Raw genomic sequence first — 23,064 nt, 5'->3', positions numbered from 1 at the left:
GGTATAGATGGTTTTAAATTTCCATTGTGTAATAACACTGCTTTTGAACTGTATCTGTTAAGTTGACATAATTTATGCCACAACCTTCGTATAATTTGTTGAAGCCTTCAGAAAAACCTCGGGTCGGCACTGCAGGTAATAGAGAGAGAGAGAGAGTGAAATGCTTTATTGTCAAAAAATTGATACAAAAATCTTGTAAAAATTAAAAAACCCAAGTTCATAGCAAAACCAGTATGCAGCATGTCCAGAATTAAATATTATTATTAGAATTGAAGTAGTTTACAAAGTAAAAGGCACTTTCCAGTAAATAGGCCCTTAAATTATTGCGGAATGCGGGAAAGATGATATCGGATGATTTCAATTGGCAAGTGATTGTGCAACTTTTTGCATTGTAAAATATTGAGCCCTTTCTAAGTGGATAGCCGTGCAACGAAATTGGAGAAGCGTACTAACGAATTAGGCAAACGGATAAGAGGTATAACACCAATAGAACTGATGCATACTGAAAGAAGCTACATAGAGCATATGCATACATGAGAACATAGAGAACGAACAAAACACAAGCAGAGTCAGATAATCAAGTCTAAAAACCTAGCAACAAAGATGGGAAAACGAAACAACGAAAGCACAGTATACAAACGCCAAATAGACTGTGAACACCGCCTAACTGACCACTGTCTAAGCCGTTTTGTAAGAATATGGGGTGTCCCGCCACTCAGAAAATTGCATGCTGAGAACTAAATCACGAGATAACACTCGATACCTAAAGGCAATGATTAAGAGCAAAAAAACTGGAAAGTAGTGCAAAGGAACATCATGTCCAAGAAGGAGAAAGATTTTTTCTATATTCCGATATTGAGTAATGTCATGTTCTTTACGGTTAAAAATTCCTGGTGCGATTTATGCTACGAGGATATATTGAAAAATTCTTAGACAGACTACTATAGAACCAAACAAAATTTCAATATCAAAATATTTTATTACTCAACATATTCTCCTCTTAATTGGATACGTTTATTATAGCGAACCTGCAACCAGACCTCCACAGCTTTATTACCTCCTCGTTGGGAGACACATTTACGACCTTTTAAACTTTTTTTCAGTTGAGGAAAGAGATGATAATCGGACGGAGACAAATCTGGTGAAAAAGGGGGGTGTTCTAGTAATTCAAACCCTAAATCACGAATTTGGCAACATGAGATTTGTGTGCAAGGGCGTTGTCCTGCAAAAACAAAACACCTTTGGATAGCTTTCCGCGTCTTTTCTCTTTAATTTTTTCCCGTAGAGTGGTCAGTAATGTCGAATATTAATCTCCAGTTATTGTTCTACCCTTATCCAAAAAATCAGTCATGATGACTCCATGGCAATCCCACAAAACTGAATCAAGAACTTTTCCAGCAAATTTTTGGACACGAAACTCCTTAGGTCTTGGAGACCCAGAGTGTCACCAATCCATCGATTATTGAAATGTATCCAAGTCCCATTCATAGTAACAATAGAAGAAGTCTACAGTGTTTTCAAATCGAGCACAGATCGAACGCGATGCTTTTACCCTTCACGCTTTTGGTCAACATTCAAACATTTGGGAATCCATTTTGCAGCAATTTTTCTCATGTCCAAATTAACGTGAACTATGTGATGAACGCGTTCGTATGAAATATTCAGTGCTTCAGATCAGGTATACGTTTTAGCCCAATTCGACGGTCTGATAAAATCATGTCATGAACTGCATCGATATTTTCGGGGACTGACACAGAAACTGGCCTTCCCGATCGGTCATCATCTTCAATGGAAAATTTACCTCTTTTGAAGGTTGCAGACCAATTTTTTCGGTCGCATACGAAGTACATTGATCACCAAGGGTATTAAGCATATCTTCGTAAATCTGCTTACCTCTTAACCATTTTAAATACAGGGACTTTATGATGGCTCGATACTCCAATTGGATATCTTTTTTCTTTTAATTTATCGCGTAGCTCTGGTTTACTTTTTTGACGTCAAACTTTACACTGACACTTCTGGTAAGTTATTGTTCGTTGCTATGGTAACGCAATATTTTGTTTATGCGTGGAACTGGTTTAGGCTAACTAGATATCAATACATCCTCGTAGTTCAGGAGAAAAAGGGAAAAAAACAACGTGTTGAAAACGATGCAAATATTTATTTTAATACATAATTAGGATACATTCAAACGGTAATAGGAAAATATTGATATTTTCATTATAATATGTATAGTTATGTTTAAAGCTGGACAAATGACAGATTCTGATTCATACATACATGAACAAAGTGAACATTAGATTTTGAGGTAATGTCCAGCGATTCTAAGATATTTTATAAATATACAATGAGATAACATAACATAGTAATATGGATCGCTAGTGGTAAATAACAAAAATACATACATTTATACATAAGATAAATAGTTACAAAAATCACACATATTTTCTTCAGCTTACATTAAAAGGTACGTTAATCCCTATGATAAGTTGACAAAGTAGAATCAACTGATGGTGATTAAATAATCATATATTTTACTCTTAAAAACCTTCTGTTATTATTAATAAACAGCCAATAAGTCAATATTGTAAAATAGATATGAATGAAAAAAAAACAAAAAAAAAACAATTATCATAGGAAAACATTGGCAAATGAAAGCAGTGTTTGTGCTAGACGAAGATATCCATCAGTTTAAACCTTAATTAATATAAATAAATAACTACAAATATAATAAATATGCTCCGTTGGAGCACGATATGTCCAATCTCCTTTGAGAATCATCACAAAAACAGTGGCGTTTTGGTAACCACTTCATCACATCGACAACTAAACTAACAATGAGAGCCCTCTTTACTTTTCTTTCCTATTCATCATCGACTTGAGGTGCTCAACTTCGGTGGAAAGTCGAACAATTTCTGAATGCAGTCTGTGTTTTACAGTGGTATCACCATCTCCACTATCTTGCATATTTATTTGGGACTGTTTAAGAGTCTGAAGAGTAGCAGCAGCTGTTGCAGCGGCCGACCATTCAGCTCCAAGAGAAATTCCAGAGTCCCTTTCGTCGCTAGAGCCCTCGCCATCCCAAGGAGGACTTGCGCGGGGTCCTGGCTCCTGCTTGATGTTTTGAAGGGCAAGAAGAGCATTTGCAGCGTCTTTATCGCCAAGGTGTGATTTGTGTCTTAATTTTAAAGGTAAACTGTTGTTGGGTTCATTTGTGGTTAAAGCAACTGGTGTACTTTCATCTCCAGAATTACTTGAGACTTCGAATGGTGACTGTACTCTGGATCGAGATCTGGAGAGATTCAGGGCATTGTTGGAGTCGTAATGGATACCAGCGTGGTAAGATAGTTGGTAATGTGGATGGTGGTAATCTGGTTCTCTGTAAGCTGGTTCTAAATGTGAGGATGGGGGAGGATGAAGAACATTGTGAGGGTGCGGCATTTGTTGAGGCGGCGGGGAACCGATTACAGGTTGATGTATAACAGGTGTAGGAATGGGGCTTTGGGTGGTAAACATAAGAGGTGTAGCTGGATGAGTAATTTTTTGCCTCTTCGATATACTGAGAACTTGTTCACTAGATGGTAAATTAGCCAAAACTTTTTCTACACAAACAACACTTTCTCCACAGATTCCATATTCTTCCTTAATAGCTTCCAATTGAGCTTTAAGAATAGCATTCTCTTTTGTTAATTCCACTACACGTTGTTCTAGTACCATATCATTAAATCTCCTTTTTTCTCTAGATCTTTTTGCAGCTTCATTATTTCTTCTTCTCCTATCCCAGTAACTGTCATCCTTCTTGTTATCTGGAGTGAATTCCCGCTGTTTACGCTGGGAGAATAATTCTTTATGTTTAACAGATTGCATCCCGTAGGAGGAATTGAAATCGTCGACTGGAGTGGTCGAATTAGACAACATTTCACGTGTGTGCGTTGCCGGTAAGTTTGAATTCAGATGTGGAATTTCACCATTTACAGGGGAACCACTTTGACCGCGGCCCACGAATTCGGCAACCATTATATGCTGTTTTATTACATCTGTAAAAAAAGAAAAAACATGGTTAATTAACTTATTCTATTATGTAATATGTAATATCGTAGTTCATTCAACTTAAAAACATTTTTTAAATTTTATAACTGAAATATATTTTTAGTATTTTAATGATGATATATTTTTAAATACATATTGTATATAATATAAGCCAGTTGGGGGGAATAATATTAACGATACAGTCGAACATATTCTAATCTAATCTAACAGTACGAAAAACTTCTGTATTTACATCATTTATTTTCTATTTATCTTGTATAGGTGGAATTTTATAAAAATATTTATTACAACTATCCCGGAAATCGGAAAAATATTTCTCAGAAAATGTAATTATTGCGTAAGCACCTCCAAAATACGTGTAATAATAGACGATATGAATAAATCGTTCTAGGAAATTATCTGGCACGTTGTAATTTTTCAATAAATTATATGATAAACAATTTAAATTGCGCATATCTGATGAGACACGATTCGAAACAAAATACGTCGCAAAATTTATATTTAATATAAAAATACCGTTGAACTAGATACTGAAAAACCTTAAAATCGTGAAGAAACTGGGTCAAAGTCTCTTACATAATATGGTAGATCTATATTAAAACTCACGCTCAGATATGTATTTGTGTTCACAGAATATCATTAAACCAAAGTTGCCAACGCTTTGTTGTATTTTCAATTTGTTCTTAATAAAAATTACTTTTATAGTCTAGGAAATATCTTCATGTAAATTAATCAATTCGAAAGTATTTTCATTATTATCCGAATGCGATTAAAAATAGATACTAGTTGGGAAGCGTTTAGCGAAAGTCATCAAGATGTAGACATTCAAAAAAGGTTTTACATCGAAGTCACTATTAAAAATTTATTTGAATTTTATTGCTAGGACTATAATATCAATTCGTGTACTGGATACATGTTGCTTTTATTGCGTAATCTATAATTCTACTTGGTTCCGTAACAATGATCATACGAACTCAATTAGAGCACAAATTATACTGGCGTTCAAACATTTTTATGAAACTGACCTTACTAACTATATTTCATTAATTTATCGATATTATTCTATTAATTTCGGCGGTAAAAAAATTGATTGTAATCGCGAAGTCAAAGTGTAGGTAACGACTTTCCGCAGATATCGTTATCGACAGATTAATCATCTTTTAACAACAAAGGAAAATGGTGATACCATTTTGTAAACAAGTCTGCGAAAATAATCATTTATAAAAGTTATTGTCCTAGCTACAACCGTTTCCATAAAAAAACAACTATAGTACGCAATAATTTTGAAATTTTCGTACCTAATACCCAAAAAATATCTACCAGGAATATATGACTTGCAAACTTCCCCTGAAAATAATGACAAGGTATAAGTTGGATTTTCCTATTACCGAGTCGTATTGTGAATCATCGCGGTTTGTAAGAAAACAATGGAAAGCCGAGTAGTCGCCAGTTATCCACGAAAAGGCCAGCGGGCAAGAATATAATATCACGTTAATAGTAACATAACTAGGCTAGTAGATTAGTTCAAGATTGCGATGCAATATTCAGTTCATCTATTATATAATAAGTTTGTTTAATAGTAATAAAATGACGTATTTTAAAAAAATTCTTTTGTTCTAGTTAAGTAGTACTAATCGAGTCCCAAATATTTATCTCGATTTGGTACTAAAAAAACTAATAGTAATTCTTAGAATTCAAAATTATTTTTATAGGATTATGAGATAAATATTTCAAAAGAACGCAATTGAAAAACAAAACAACCGTTTCGCAATTTTACAAAAAAAATTGCAGTACACTGTCACACGGGGGCAAAAAAAATAACACCAATTACAAGTTAATTAAATTCGAAAATAATTTTAAAAAATAATCCGAAACTCACCAACTACACTAGTTGACGTCTTGAATAAATTTTGTGAAAAACTTGTAGAGAAATTTAAGCACTTGAAAAAAAAACAATGTCAACAATAATCACAATGTGATAGTCACTTCACGCGTCCTAACTAGAAGAGGATTCGACAATAACTGAACGATAATCACGAGCGATTCAAGTTAACTAGTCGGACTCGCACCGTGCTATTACGCGACAGCCAGAACCGCGTGGTGCTGTTGATCATAGTCGCCGGTGGGGAAAGTCAGAGGACAACACCCTCAGTGACTCACCAATCAGAGCAGGGACAACTTTGGTATTACCAGGGATTCGCAATAGTTTTTCCTTTGTTCTGATTAGAATGCGTCCGATTGTATTTATTATTTTTCATCGCATCAACCACATTTATTAGCGGCTTGAATATTTAGATAGTGAATTGAGATTTTAGTCCTTATTATAACTTATAGTCTCTATATAATTTATTAGTTAATTTGCATATTTTAGGTAGTTTATATTTCTTTGAAAATAAGATCTGATACTTTTTAACATTATCGCTAATTATAGAAATAAATTTGAAATATGTCAAAATATTGAAATAAGTGAAGTGAGTAAAGTAATACTTTTTTTCACGAGTACGACGATTTGATTTCTACTAGTTTATCTTACTCACGAATTTCATACAAAATTTTTTCTACGTCCGTAGACTTGAAAAAAGTCGACATAACTTTTATCAATTTTTATTTTGTAATAGTACAACTGTAAGCATTATTAATTTGAAGTGAAAAAGAAGTTACATTACTATTGGTACGTGAATTGGCTACATTTAACGAGTTAACATTCGTCTATAGTTGTATTAGTACTTATTGGATTGTTGATGGAATCGTGAACATTTACAATGTTGCTTGAAGTTGAACTAGTTGTTAAAATTTTCACTGCGGAATCCATTTTGTTGTTTATTGAGTCGTCTACGTAACTCTCCGCAACTGTATTGGATTTCCACCCATCGTACTTCTTTAGTTGAATTATATCGCCACCGAAATTCACTAATGTGTCGAAATGTATGCCCAGTGAAGTTTTTTTGGATTAGGTAATATCAAATATGTTGCGATAAGCGAGGGAATTTCTGAAAAGGTATTGATACCTACAATTTGGGTTTTGCATTTTCCATTTCTATACCGCAAAAAGAAATGATCTGTTTTGACATTTGTGGGTCGTTGGTTTTTATATTTTTTATAAATGTTTACCGAGTTTAATCTATCGTCAGATATTTCGCCAATAACAGTAAATCGAGGTTGAACATCAGTTTTTGTATCATGTACTGTGATAATTAAAAAAATTTCGGTATTATTAATATCGTTACACTTCATTTTATATAATTCCTTCCTCCGCAGAGCTCCTGCGATTCCAAATATTAAAGCAACCTGAAAGATGTTACAAATAATATCTTATGCATGAGATAATGATCGTCTGCAACAGAAATTTCTTCACGCGCAAATGCTTTAGTTCTTTTGGGTCTATAGCCAACTGATTTATTTTTCAAAAATGTAATGAGTTTCTAGTATTTTCTGATGTCGTTATTTACCATTAGGGTGCCTTTCATAAGTCGACCAAACTGTTGAAGACTTCCACATTTTGGATTTAGTTTCAAAGTATCTAGCAACACTCTTTCTGTGAAGCTGTTTATGCCTTTTTTAGTACGCCACTCCATAAAAGAATTATATTCCTATAATACTGTTCCATGGATTTCTCAGGGAGAAGATTCATAGTTGCTGCAATTGCCGATTCAACAACATCTTCTGGTGTGCAGCTCAAACTTTCTTCACTATTACTCTACATCACTCTACAAGTGTGACAGTTTATCGGAGAAACGAATTGAAATGAGAAAGAAAGCGTTCAAAATCCACTATTTTGATAATTTTATAATTGCGTTAAGAAATGACACGTTACGACACTTTTTTTAACGCAAAAGAATGAAAAAATGATCCGCTGCGCTACTTTTTTTCACGCTTTTTGGCCGATTCAGAAATTACTTTCTTTATAAATGCAAATGAATGAAAAAAAACGTGATTATTGTAACAGGCGTAGAAAAATATAATAAAACTGTTATGAAACAGAAAATTATAATAATAAAATGATGACGTTATTCATTTATAAGACAACTCACAAACAAAATAAACAAGACCCTACGAATTCATATCGAAAACAAAATAATAATCTCATTCGATCTTGGGATGATTTTTATTTCGCCATTAAATGCAAAGATAATGAAAATTCATAACGGCATACCCTCTAAAGATGCATAAACTAACACTTTCAGCAACATACTTCAAAATTGATAATGAAATATATAAATAAATTGATGGTTGTGCTATGGGGGCATCCATATCAAGTGCTATAGCAATTATAGTAATTGAAGATCATGAGGAAACCGTCTTAAGCGAACTTAATAATATGAAGATTATTGTAATTATTGCTGTATCAAAAAATCGAATTGTTATCCAAAAAAACTTCAATTCACAATCGAAATCGAACAAAGTAATACAATTAATTATCTTGATGTCTTGGTCCTCAAGATATTTTAACTTTAATGTTATCTTGGCACAAAAAAGATTAAAATCGAATCAGTAATTCTTTTCTGATTGATTCAAGCATTTTAGCTGTTTTTTTGGCTCCTTTTTTTTATTCTGGTCACATGAAATTAAAATTTTTCTCTTTCAATAAAAATTGTTTTATAATCAGTGAGGTATCGTCAGCAGTTTATGAGTTTTTTTTACTTTGCTTCGTTGTATTGCTTATGAGGAAGTCCACAAACGCGCAAAATATGATTTGAATTTTAATACCTCAAGTCCTGGAAACGCTTAATATAATAATAATATTATATTTTGATTAGTTTCTATTAGACAATTATATAAGTGAGTCTTTGTAAAAATTTTTCTGAATATGGAAAGATTTGAGTATTTAGCTGTCATGAAATAATTCCTTTTAAAAGGAATTATGCCTACGTGAATGAAAGAAGAATTAGGCACAAACATTTACGACCGTAAAATTTTGGGCAGCTAAATTCAACAATCCAGAAACGAAAAAAAAGTCGCAAATTGCAAACCTGTTCCAAAAAAGGCAAAGTTAATTGTATAGGCAGGAAGAGTGATGGTGGATTTTTGGGATAGTCATGGGATTGCGTTCATTGACCACATAAAAACACAATAACAGGACAGTATTCTGACAGTATTCTTTGAAAAAAGAAAAGGTTTTTTCCATCAGGACAACAAACCTTCTCATACTTATTTCACCAGCATGTTTTCTAACCTTAACATTTCAATATTTTGAACTATGACTATTATTTGGAAGGGAGAAAAAAGTTTTAATTGGACTAAATGTATAGATTTTGAAGGAACTATGTGGAAAATAAAAATAATTATGACAAAAAATGCATTGTTCCTTATTGAAAAAGAGAAATGCATATAAAATTCTATATCATTTGATATTAATCACTTTGTTCACTATCTTACGAACTAATTACAAATTTAAATTACTGCATTTAAAATAAGAAGAAATAAGATCGATTTTTGTAATACCTGTATATGTAACGTACACGGAATTTTGAATAATTTCTAGTACCAGTAAAACAATTCCAAATGATTCTGATCTAGTGATTTGTACTAGTAGTACTTAAAAACTTTTCGTACTAACAAAAGTACTGAAGAACGTTAATTTTAGCATTTAAGAAAAAAAAATCGTATTCTAGACAGTTTTGATAAAATTTGAGATGGAAAAAATAAGAAAAATTATATTTTTTCATTAAAGATAACTCCTATCATACGTCTCGATGGCTATTTAAAAAAATTCCATTATGTTCACGATATCATTTAAGAAAAATACTGCGTTTTATTCGCCAGTAAACAAATTTGAAAACTTGAAATTGCGTCACAAAACGAATTACGCACCAGATAACAAAATAGTGTTTACTCAGTTCTTTGACCTGACAATGATATAAACTATTGCTGTTTCCCTCGTATATAAACGGTAATCCATCCATCAAAACTGTTCATTAGCAAAAATATTGCGTCATAAAAATTTGTAACTACTGAATATAAACTTATTGAAAAGAAATAAACAACACATTGAAAATAATTGTTTTTTCTACAATTTAATTAAAAATGTATCAAAATATTACTCATATTCTTATGTTTTTGAAATATTAATCTACTTTAATTTCGTACATAGGATTGTGAAATATTATGAAATACGATTTAATATATTTAAAGAGAAATCAAAAAGGGCAGTACAAAGTAAATGTGTCTACTCATAACTATTGTATAGGGGAGACCAAAATATGATTATTGGGGGCAATTTACCTCCGTACTAAATTGTATCCCTACAAATTTCGAAAAAATATAATATCTTACACTGTACGAGACAAAGTCATCAAATAATGGTAATTAGAAATCGATTGAACCATTTTGGGGGGTTAATTAGAAGTGATTTAATTTTAAAATTTCACAGAAGTTTAGTTTTTTTATCTGTCAGTTCATTTGAAAAATTTCACTTTCATACCATGGAATATTTTAATTCGAAAAATATTTTACTCTTATAATTTTTCATTATCATTTTCAAAGAAAAGTGACATGTTTTCAACAATGTTATTTAGAAAGTTATAAAAAAGTCGAGGGTTGCTATAAATTTATACATTAAATTTGACAATTCATTCGCAATTCAGCTCTTTTAGTAACTAAATTGTTATAATTTTTTTTAATTAGTGGCAAAATCTGATTTAGCATATCCTCTTGTCCACGAACTCATACGATGTGCTAATTCATATATTAACCGATTTATCTCTGTAATTATTTTAAAAATATAACTTTATTATACAAATGAAAGCATCCGAATGTTTGAAATGATTTGAAACAACTTTGGCTTGGCGGTTAATGTCAGTAACCGGTAGTGGCGTAAATTTGGGTTACATAAAAATAGGCGAACATTGCTTTTAACAAAAATGTACAGGTAATGTTGCGGGGTCAGTAAACTGCTGCCTTAAGATGATAATAAATGATACTTCAAAATTTTCTCAATAAACTGCCAGAAAAATAATCGATTATCAGCCGTTTAGATAATAATCGAATGAGGACAACGGCCCAATAGATTTTTAATTAACATTCTGTATTTTTTTGTTGTTTATATTAAATTGTATTATCTGAATGAATAAACAAAAATTGATACATAATTTATTAACATGGAAACAGGCAGTAATCTTAAGGAATATGAATATCAATAATGTGGTGGAAAATTAAGCGGGAAACAAAAAAAAAGCAAAAAAAAACAAAATTAACTTATATAAATCAATATTACTACAAATCCTTGAATATGGTAGCTTACAAAGTTACTTAAAAGCAAAATTAAACCAGCAGAAATGAAGTCATAGGTGTCACCAGCAAAGATCGAATAAAAAAAGAAATGGCAAGAGAATTAAAACAATTGAGAAACATCAGCTCAAATGGTTTGGAGACCTTTGTAGAATAAAAGAAAATAGAGGGGCAAAAAGGATTTGGTAAGCTAGAGCAATAGAAAAGAGAAAACGAGGGAGCTCGAAGGAATCTTCAGAGAACAGACGCAACTTTAGGAGAAAAGAGAATAACTTGGAAAGAGACTATGAAAAAAGCTAGAAATACAAAGAAAGGCGGAAATTAGTGCATTAATAAAAAGTAACACACCCGATACCCAAAGCGGATCAGCTACATCTTTGTGGATTACTTTGGTATATTCTTATGTCTCCATGAACATATATAGGTACTGTTTTTTTATGGGGAGCCGTAATTTTTTATTTCCGGAAGTAGTCACGCCACTGTATGAGTGTAATGTTTAAATTATATATTATACAGTATCTTTATCAAAATTCAGAGAAAATGAACGGTAAAACTTTCTAATTTGAAATTTTCTACCTGTTTCGACTTAGGTCTCATGATAAACAAGAGACTAACAAATATTTAAGTTTTTGAAAAAGATAAATTTGTGGTTTGACGAAAAATAACTGCGAGGTAATAACTTTCTAAATGTTGATTTTCATCTATTTGTACGATTTGAGCTACTTTATATGTGGCGTTTTCAAAATGGTGTATAACATTAGTAGAAAATAAAAATTATGGGAATTTACTTAAAAATTGATGAACGTGCTAAAGGGAAAGCGCATATTCAGTAATAATCATTAAAATAAATATATTGATCATCCGTATATTTCAAAGTTGATGAATGATTCAATGGAAATGAAATAAAGCAGTCGATAAGAAAAGTAGCTGGTCTATCACGAAGACTAAGAAATATTTAAATGATTCGAAGAAGAAGACGTGTGGAGTGGCAATTAGAGAGAGTTGGTGAATGATTCTATGGAAACGGAATGAAGCAGTCGATAAAAAAAGTAGCTGGTGCATCTCGAAAAGTAAGAAATTTCATGCACATAAATACAATTGGTACAAGAATAAAATGAAGATGTCCACACAAATATGTTTTCTTTGATGTAGGAACATTCCACAGATATGGAACTGATACTAATCCACGTTCATTTGTTGTAATTAACATCCAAAAGCACCCATACAGATAATGAATGTTTGACCTAGTATTTTCGGGGATACCAATGTTGGTTTGATATGCATGCCTGGTAATCAGATCCAAAATTGTTGGAGACGACAACAACCTTTCTTCTTCTTCATACAACGGTTAAATATTTTCTTAAGAGGCCCGTCAAGTTACTTGGTTGAGGGTGTTGTATGTAGTATAAGGTATTCTAGTCTTCCTGCCACGTTATTTTGATTTTAAAGTAAGTCCTTTTGAATAGTTATGTTATGGGTGATGATTTAAGTTGAAGCACTGTTTTCCTGTTGGTCGGATGGTTCGTTGCGTACGATGCCAATGTGAGGAGGTAACCAAATGATAGCAACTTTTATTTTTTGGAATGAGACAAGTTGGTAGTCATTGGACAATGTGATGAGCAAGTCAGCCTATACATATTGCAAGGAGCTTATAAGGAGAACTATACAAACGAATCCACATTATCACATATTGTGGTGATCTAAATGTTCATTCATTTAGTATTTACAACTTTTGTCTTTTCTTTCTTATTGTCTTCTGTTTTTTTGCTTCTCGCTATGTTGCATTTCGTTTTTTAAGTATAGTACTGATTAATGTATCCCATGTTGCTTTAAGTATTCTTCTTTTTTTGTTTTTGCCTACTTTTGCTTCCCATATTCTCTTCACTCGTTTTGAATCTTTTGTTCTTTCTAAATCATCCCACCAACTTAACTTTCTTTGTTGTGATATAATCTCCAGATCTTCGTATTTGGCTTTATCTTTCTTGAGACTTTTTGATTGATCAAGTAGTTGTTTATGATGAAATATGTAGCGTTTTAGCAATCTCTGTGTCTTCATTGATTGTATTTTCTACTGCTATTCCAAAGTATTTAAAAGTGCCCACAGTTTTAATCCTCTGACCTTGTATTTCTATATTTATTATTTGTTATTCGAGTTAATTAATTTATGATAGTTTTTGATAAAAAAATGTTTCATGAATTAAAAACATTGAAAGTTCAATACTTAAAATAATTAAATATCCTCGTATATGTGAGTAATTTATATCATATGAACGATCGCTGAAAACAAAATTTAAAATAGTCTACGTAATTTCGTGGGTGTGAGACATTGAGAAACCGGTCCGACACTGGTGATTTTTTTGCAAACAGATAATATTTATCAAATATTTTGCATCTGACAAACAACGATTGAATTTGTTAATATTTTCATATGAAAGGCAAGTCAATGAAGACTGATAATTATTCGTAAAAGGGGTTAAGTACCTTTGCAGAATTTGAAAACAAAGTTGTTTTTGTTGAATTTTTTCAAACGTCAATAACATGTTATTTATAATCGTCTGCAATGCATTACAGGTATGGTAAAAATACTTTATAACCTACGCGAAAACAAAAATAAGATTGCACTGGCGGCGAATAAGGTCAAAAATCCAATTTTTTTCATAAATAACTTGTTTATACTGGGTGAAAATTTATCTCTTTGTTAATATAAAAACGCATTAAACGTAATACGAGGTACAGTTATAAGAAAACATAAGAAGTGAAGTCAGAATCGAACGCGATTACAAATAATACTCGAATCAAAAATAGATCATCAGAGAGGCCGCTCAATTTTATATTTCCTCCAAATATTTTATTATTAATATAATAAGTACCAGTTACAGAAATTGTTTTATTCTTTAACTTTTTATGAAGAAAATTTTTGGGCTCAAAACATTATGTGATCATGAGTATTATACAATCCACCTATTTTCAACCACTTATTTAGTAGTAAAAGGTTGCAGATCACTGTTGATAGTGGGTGTCCTTGATCCAAACCTACGTTTCTTTCGACAGAGTTATTTTTACCAAATGTAGTATATTCTTATGTATTCCGAGTGCTGCTAACGCCTGGAACGAATGTTTTCTCTTTATTTAAATCCACAAAGAACAGCTAGAGATTCAATCCTTGGTCATAGCTATTGTTCTGGTTAGTTAGGTTAAGTTAGAATGGAAATTCTGAATGCAATCCCTCCCTGGTACTCACCCACTTGTTGAGCCATTTTCTGTCCAATCTACTTCTTATGATTCCAGCTAGGATTTAGTATACGACATTCAAAAAAGTGATACTCCTATAATCCACGCAGTCTGTGACATCCCCTTTTTTACGTACTGGGTAAATGATTGACTTATACATTCGCTCCCTCTATGGTTCACCACCATACTTTATAACATCTATTGGAATCCAATTTATACCGGTACTTTTGCCATTCTTCATATTATTTAATACTTTCCCTACTTCCACTCTCGATGGTGTTTTCTCTAGCAAGACTGGTTCATTCACTGTCTTCTCTTCTTCGAACTCGTCTTCTTGTTTCGTTATTCAGCAGTCCATTGAAATATTCCTTCTATCCATCCAATGTCTCTTTTTTCTCCTATGAGTGAGCTGTTTTTGTCTTTGTAATATGTTTGTCCGGTCAATTTGGTTTCCTCTCTCTGTACATTTTCTTTGCTTTCTTTCCCGTGTGTTCTCCTGTAGGTTTCTTCTTTCCAATTCCCGTTTACAGCCTTCATCAAACCATTCATTTTTGCCTTTTTCTCCAATCTTTCTAGTTCTTGCTTCATTGTTTTCTTAATCTCTGTCCATTCCATTTCAATATCTTCTAATGTTATTCAGATTTGTGGTCATTACATTTTCAACTTTTTCTACCACAGCTTCATTCTTTAATGCCTTTACATAATATTTTACTAGATCCTTAGGCTTTTCTCTGTATTTTGGTATTTCTTCTTTTAGTTTTATTACTATCTATATATGTTCTAAGTCCGCGTCCGTTCTGAAATCTGTTATCAATTTTGAATACTTTCTTTCCACTAGTACATGGTCGATTTGGTTTGTTGTTCGTAAAAAAATTATATTACATGTAATAAAATAAATTTTTAATCCTTGGAAGTTTGAAAAGAGATAATATAAATTTTTTAATTAAATTAAAACGGGTGGTGGCTGTATGCCACTATTACGAAATATATTTCTTGTAATCGATCTAAATATGTAAACATATTGTTGATATTTGCACAACTGCATAATCCTAAAAATAATATACATCTGATAGAATCCGTCAAAAATATTTATATCGACATTTCCTTTGGATTGCCTCATTTATGTACATGATTTATTCCATTTTTTTTAAAACGCACTTTGTTATTCACTTTTAAACGAACTGACCTTCACCTTTCTCACTGCAAATGTTTCTCACAAGGTAGCGATATATATTTCGATAACAAAATATTTTTATTTTAACAACTCCTACTTAAGTTCTCTTTTCGCGGAATATAAATATTTTCGAACTTGAATAATTGACGTTTTTAAACGCTGTTTAACAACGGAATTAAGTTTTATTTAAGTATGTACATATATTGAACTAACTTCTTGACTATAAAAGACCATCATTAACAAACATAAAAACATCTCTAAAAGAAAGAAGTTGAGGGGTATAGAAGATTTCAAATAATGAAAAAGAAAAATTGAAGATAACGTCAAAAAGGAACAAAGTAGCTGCAGATATCGTGAATATAGTTTATATATGTATTATAAATTGTCTTTTGTCACTAAGTTGACACATCATCTGTCATTCAGAGATTTTTCTCAAAGAACGATATATTATTTAGAAAGAAGAAGAAACACATACCAAAAGATAACAATTCAGCGACATGTATTGGTTAATACGTCTTTACAAAGTAATCATCAGGTCAATTTCATGCTATAGAATAAAGTTATGAGGCACTCCAGTATCGATATACTGAAGAGAGTTCAATCCAAAATGTTAAAACAGATTGTTAATACCCGTTGGTATGTACTCAACGATGTGATTGATACGTAGGGACCTAAAAGCTCCTCCCAAGTAAGCAGGCTGGACTCATACCCAAATCATCTGTTGGTTAATCTACTGGACCGTACAAAAACACTTGACTTAGTTCATATAGATAAGATTATTGTAAATATGATGCCGGATCTCTAGCTTACACTTGAATTTTAAAGGTACAGGCTGGATTACTCATTTTTATCTTTGTATTTAAATCACACTATTTTGCTTAATGTTAATCGGTATAACAGATTGCAAAACCTAATAGATGTTAAAACATAAATTTTGCACCTATAACATAGTACGATACGCAAATGAGTTTCGTACTGAGCTCCAATAAAATACTGAAAATTTGAAGTTGGCAATGATGACCTGTCACTGTTAAGTTTCAAACAAAAAATAAGAAGAAACTTTTTTTTGACAATCTCGTCAACTTGGAATAATTCCAGATTCATCAAAAGTATTTTGACAGAAATAGGTACTTTGTATATAGTAGGGGCAGCCGTCAACAACGATTTTTTTGAAAGCATATGATTTATGGGCTCTTCTGCCACTAGAAGTGCAGTTGCTTGTTTCAAACTAGACTTTTGCCGAAGAAAATATCATTAGTGAATAAACATGGCAGATGGCTTTCAGCCTTGAGTAGTGGGAATAAGTCAATTTTTGAATTTCTTGGTGGTAAAGTGAATTTTTAGGTCCCTAGCCATATTTGCCTAAATTCTGGATTTGGTCACTTTTGTCGTCAGCGAGCGATATCACCAACTTTTTTTAAATCTACGTTGAATAAGCTCAATATCTTCGAATGACAGTTACAATATATAGATTTTATGGTCCTAATAATAGTTTCTTTGTCACTAATGTATCCCCAAATTTCTGCGAAATATAAAACTATGGTCCCGAAAAATGATGTGACATGAATATGAGTAGCTGAAAGGAAATATTGTGAGTGTGAAATCCCACCCGTAAAATCATATTGTAGAATAATAATAAATAATAACAGAAAATTGAAAATAGCTTATCGGTTTTCGGGAAGAAAGTGGTTGAGAATATATATTATAAAAATTAGTAATAGTTAATGAAAATACAAAAAATACTGTGACAAGTCGAAGAATTGTAATTCAAAAATTTAAAATATGAAGGAAAGCTTAAGATAAGTAAATTTACTCATATTCATGTACTGAAAGATAACAGAAAATAACGAAATTAGGGCATGAGATGTAACAAATTTACACTGTTAGCATAAAACGTGAAACAGTAAGAAACTAGATTTGATGAATTGCATTAATATGGTTTCAATAAATAACTGAACAATATAAAAATTTTTGCTGTTAATTATTTATTATTTAATTACAAAACTAAAATAGAAACTGAAGTAATTTAAATTTAGTTGTATACATAAAAAATTACATACCTATCTGATTTGACCAAGTAATCGATACTAATGACATGAAATACTTTTAACAGAACCATTAAAAATTATTAAGAACATTATTTGCATTACGTGACCCGATACGCGTTTTTTATGAAAACACTAATGAAGGATAGTATTTTTTTTCCTTTAAACTACATTTTAGACCATTGATAATGACCAATATGTTTTCAAAAATTATTACAAAATTATTGTAATACACAATCTTCATCTGCTGTATTTAGTTTTTTATATTCTTCAATTTATATTCCTCAAACTATACATATAATAGAGAACAAGGTAGTGCATCATCTGTCCACTATATACCTCGACATACATAGCTCGACCATCTGGAATGATGGCAAAGAACAAGACTTCACACTCGAATCGACCTCCCTTCGGAATGGATTCTGGTGATTTTCCTATGTTCAGGTTGTTTATATAAATCCATCATTCATCGCAAGTAAAAAGGGCAAATACCTCTTTACACAATTCTACTCGAAGTTTAGCTTCAATGGTTAATTCGTGTGGCACCTAATGATTTTAAATGGAGATGTATGGTATTTTTAGAAGGTCTAAGGGAGTCCGATTATCGGCGTGTGCGTCACCTCAATTTCCCACAAATATGGGCGATATGGATGATCTTAGAGCGTTAAATCTCCACATTACTCATTATCTGTGTCTTCCCTTTCAATATCATAAATTTCTCTTGCTGTCACGGCTGCTTGAAACTTTTTGTTTTGCATCTGTTTTAAGTTTTAATGTTGGCAATGACGACCTGTCACTGTTAAGTGTCAAACAAAAAAAAACGTCTTTATTGGTGATCTCGTCAACCATCCAATTATAGATACCACAATTGTTCTTAGGTAATGTTCAAACAACTTCTCGATTTAGAACAGAAAATAGCTACGTTCGAGCCTTTCATTTAAAAAAATCACCGCATGACTTCATGTCTTTTTTTCTTGACTTTTCTGGATGCAGGTTATGAGTTACATCGCACACAGTTCCTGCAATTTCAGGAGGAGTGCAATTGGAATATTTTTCCATGTTCAATTATCTTAACAATCAGTGTTTTATCAATAAAAATTCGAAAACTATTATGCAAAATGATTATAACGTTTGACACTTCTTAATAACAGTACAAAATTATTAAATTGTTCTTTTTCGCTTGCTTTTAGATGTAATTTCACGTATTTGTGAGATTTTAAATGCTTAATTTAAATGGTGGTCTTAGATAAATGATGTGCGCCATTGATGTTTTCTTTTAGAGTTTTTTATTATAGAAGGCGGTTTATTTATAGTATTTCTTTCAAATAATTTATAGGATAGTTTATTTATTTATTTCATTGATTTCTTTTTGTTCTAGAACTTTTTAGAATTTTATTTAGGTATATAAATGATTTGTGTAAACGCAGTTAGTTTTAAACAAATACTCGCAATGAATAGAACGAATTAGTACACAGAAATTATTTAAGTGATATTTATAAGTAAATTATTATAAGTTAAGTGTATTTATAGTGTGTAAATAAATTAAGAACGTAAGAGAAAGTGTTTATTAAATCACCCAACCCAAATACTTATGACCTAATTATACCTATACCTCTGTACATAATTTAGAGAATATGTAATGACTCAAATATATGATTATGATTAGACTCTTTACTAAATTACTTCTAGATTTAAAAATTACCCTCTAAATACTTGATATCGCCCTTTTTTTAGTTAAATTTCAAAATAAACTCTACCAGATTCAATGTAATATTTGATTGTCAGATTTTTCTGAATTTTTTATTAAATGTATTAATAGTGGGATGAAAAACCATTTTATGATATTGAATAAAAAATTGGGTATTAAATGACCCGTATTTTAGTCATCAATCTAATGTCAAACCTTGAACCTTAATTTTAATGACCTTGTCGAATTAACCAAGGGAATTGATTCTTTGTTTAAGAAACTAAAGACATGTCGCAACTGGAAATAATTTGTTATCGATAACCTGTTGCAATCGTTACAATAATAATGGGATTTATCATTATTAAATTTCATAATATTGAATCACCTCTTTCAATAGATGATTAACGTTTTCAATTTATAAAAAAAAAACTACGCAACTAATTTTGTGATTAGATTAATTTCATTGGGCCTCTAAATTAGGTGAATATCTCATTTCATGATTTGTAATAATAACTGTAATCGAATTACTCAAAAAAATAACACAGTAGATGTAGAACAATAGCTAATATACAGGGTGAAGTTGATTTTAGAAAAAAACAAATGAGAAACGATAAAAGAAAATAATTTTTAAACACGCCACTGCTGGAAATGATGCTTCGAAAGAAACTATGAAAGAAAATCACTGAATATGGCAGATAAAGGACTGAAAAACACGTAATCAATTAGGTTGTCACATTTTTTCTTAAATACAAGTTCACCTTCAGCTTATCGAAAACAACTTTAGAATTATTGACGCAATTTTCTTACATAATGACATCCGCCTTAATGGAAGATATAGGAACACATGTACGAGAGAGTAATAAAACCTAATTCCAAATGCAAAACTTAGTACAATTTTGAATATTATTACTGAATATAAATTTTCGTAAATATACTTGAGCCAATTCAAGTTTTCGGGAATTTATTCTAAATACCCTGTATATTTAAGATTACATAGGCATATTCTAAGATTTTTTTTTCAAAAGGTTAGACTCTTCGTTTTATTTTAATTCCAAGAATCTCTTTCCAATAAATTTCATTGAAAATACGATTTTAAGTTTTTCCATTTTATAATATGCACCAAGCATACTACTAACTAATTCCACTGTGTCATCAAAATTTTTTACATAAATATTTCTCTGTAAATGATTTAAAACAATTTTACAATACTAATGTTTTATATTAACTGTTAAATGATGTTTACGCAGCCTTTTTGAAATTTTTATAATCATACTATAACTAACAACAATAGACTGCACATTGCACCTTGCAAGTTGTAACTAAACTAAACTGTAAATAATACACAACTTGGACTACCTCAATTAATGGAAAAATCGTATTTTTGGGGACATTTTTCTGGAAGAGATCCTTGGAATTGGAATAAGACAAATTTCTAATATTTATTGGTAAATATATCTCATGATACTTCTACGTGATTATTAATACACAGGGCTTTTGACCAGTCCAAACCGTTTTCTGTTGTTTTCTACATCTCATGGTTATAAAAGACCAATAAAAACCTCAAAACTTTTATTAGCTCAGGTACAGGTGATTGTGAAAATAATCAGATTATTCTATAATAATATTTAAAATGACCATACTAAGTTTTGGATTAGTAAGTAGGTTTTATTACTCTTTCGTAAATAAAAATAGACTATAGTGTGGACAAAAATATAGTGTTCTATACAGGGCGTTTTAAAAAAATGTGATCTCGTCTCTAGAATAGATAGAAAACTGAAAAATATTTGGGGTTATGTTGAAAAACGCCTTTCTTTTCAAGATAAAGGGCGCTGAAGAAAAAAATTATTTATTTTTATTTAGTTATTAACGACTGTTTAGGAAACTCTAGTGCAGCTGTTACGCGTTATGCAGAAAAGTTTCCTCGAAGAAACTTACTAAGTAGAAATACATTTAGAGCCTCTAGGAATGTGAGATCTAAAAAAGTAAACTAGGGTAGGCCGATAATTATTTTAAAGTAATCACTTATTCGAGACATTAGAAGATTTAACGCTAAATGAGCGAAGATCTTTATTTTTTTGCACGATGGAGCTCCACCGCACTTTGATAGAAGGTGTAGTAATTGGTTAAGGAAACATTTTCCAAATCGATGGATTGGTAGATGTGCAGAAGCTCCGATTCATTGACCTTCTCGGTCATGCGATTTTAATCCTTTGGATTACACAGTTTGGTTGTATTCTAAAGAAAAATTTTGCTGCTACACAGGTAGATTCACTTCAAGAATTGGAAGACAGAATTCAAAATCACTTTGATGACCTCATAGCTGACTCCCAACCGTTCAGAAGATTGATGATAGACTTGTATTTTCGTGAAAACGGAGGACATTTTGAACACTTACTATGGTTGAATTCTATTTTATATTATTAATCTTTTTCTAAATTTCCAGTGATTTTTTGTTTAATTAATACATGTATCATCACTTCATACCAGCATAGGTTATTACTTTATAATTTTCAAAGCAAAATATTCCGAAAACGGTACACAGAATCGAGTTTAATCAAGAGTAGCTTTTTGGTGTAAAATTAAATATGATGTTTAATTTTGATTAATAAATCTAATATTGAAAAAGTTATGTTCAATACTACTTGGTACGAACCGTGTAACAAGCGCCCTCTATGAGAGTCAGAGTCAGTTTTCTATCTATTCTAGAGAAGGGATCACCTTTTTTTGAAACACCCTATATGATAATAGATGCAATTAATAAACAGAAAACGACAAAAAATTTAGGGGTACAATTTATGGTTGGCACTCATAGAATTTTTAAGTGAAACTTTTTCTCGTAAATCTATTAAGAACTTATTTGTATAGCCGTTTTTTCCACTTTTTAAACATACTATATATACACTAAATTCAATTATAATTGATGAGGAAAAAATTATATCACACAAGCGATACAATGTTTTTTTACCTAATTTATAAACTTTTTAATAAGTGAAGAAAAGTAGCAAATGTTTAAAAATAGTTCTTAATGTTGCATAATTATTAATAAACAATCAAGACAAACAACTATATCGACTTAGGTCAGGCTAATTCGAAAAATATCGAATGGAGTTATCAAGACGCAGTAAATTAAAATTTTGTCATCAAATTCAGCTATTAACAAGTACGGCTTGTAAGAGATTATGTTGACATAGGTTAGTATTCTGCATGTAAGATTAACAACATATTTATCGTCCAAAGTTCATGGTTTCTAGATATTACTGTTTTTGAAAATCAAAAAGTTCAATGCCACTTGCCATTTAACGGTTTTGTGACAAAAATAATACAATAATCGAATTATTTTATTACGGGTTACTCACAAAAATAAGGTTTTGATCAAAATTCACTTTTCACACTAGTATACTATCTAATGACCTTAAATTATTCTTCCACTATCAATGAAGAAGTTTAAGGTTGGTTACGATAGTACTTCGCAATATAAATGATGTAAAAAAGGTTATCACGAAATCTTATGACTAATTATAAACGTGCTGTTACCAAATATCAATAATCTGTATGTTTTTTTTAATTACCTATGATTATTATTTATATAGAATACTTAATTTCATACAAAGAAAATTCCGATAAAATTATTTTTAAAGAAAGAAAACTAA

General features: G+C 31.2%; 1 protein-coding gene across 2 annotated transcripts; it reads right to left on the bottom strand.

Annotated features, from left to right (window-relative positions):
• Positions 1-2,141: 2,141 nt before the first annotated feature.
• LOC130451364 (nuclear factor interleukin-3-regulated protein) lies at positions 2,142-22,841 on the bottom strand. Of its 2 annotated transcripts, none has more exons than XM_056790342.1 (2): positions 22,771-22,841; positions 2,142-4,037 (listed from the first exon to the last, which is right to left on the bottom strand). In XM_056790342.1, exon 2 carries the CDS (start codon positions 4,015-4,017, stop codon positions 2,851-2,853), a length of 1,167 nt encoding a protein of 388 aa, XP_056646320.1. In that variant the 5' UTR covers positions 4,018-4,037; positions 22,771-22,841; the 3' UTR covers positions 2,142-2,850. The 2 variants fall into 2 exon arrangements, with proteins under 2 accessions (XP_056646320.1, XP_056646319.1); XM_056790341.1 differs by lacking the exon at positions 22,771-22,841 and adding an exon at positions 5,930-6,218.
• Between the last annotated feature and the right edge of the window lie 223 nt (positions 22,842-23,064).

The sequence above is a fragment of the Diorhabda sublineata genome, chromosome X (assembly GCF_026230105.1).
Source record: "Diorhabda sublineata isolate icDioSubl1.1 chromosome X, icDioSubl1.1, whole genome shotgun sequence".
NCBI classification, from domain to species: domain Eukaryota; kingdom Metazoa; phylum Arthropoda; class Insecta; order Coleoptera; family Chrysomelidae; genus Diorhabda; species Diorhabda sublineata.
This window is presented reverse-complemented; position numbering and strand designations above follow the sequence as displayed.

Bases quoted from the DNA above. Each gene is read 5' to 3' on its own strand.
- LOC130451364 (XM_056790342.1), bottom strand. From the start codon at position 4,017: ATGGTTGCCGAATTCGTGGGCCGCGGTCAAAGTGGTTCCCCTGTAAAT.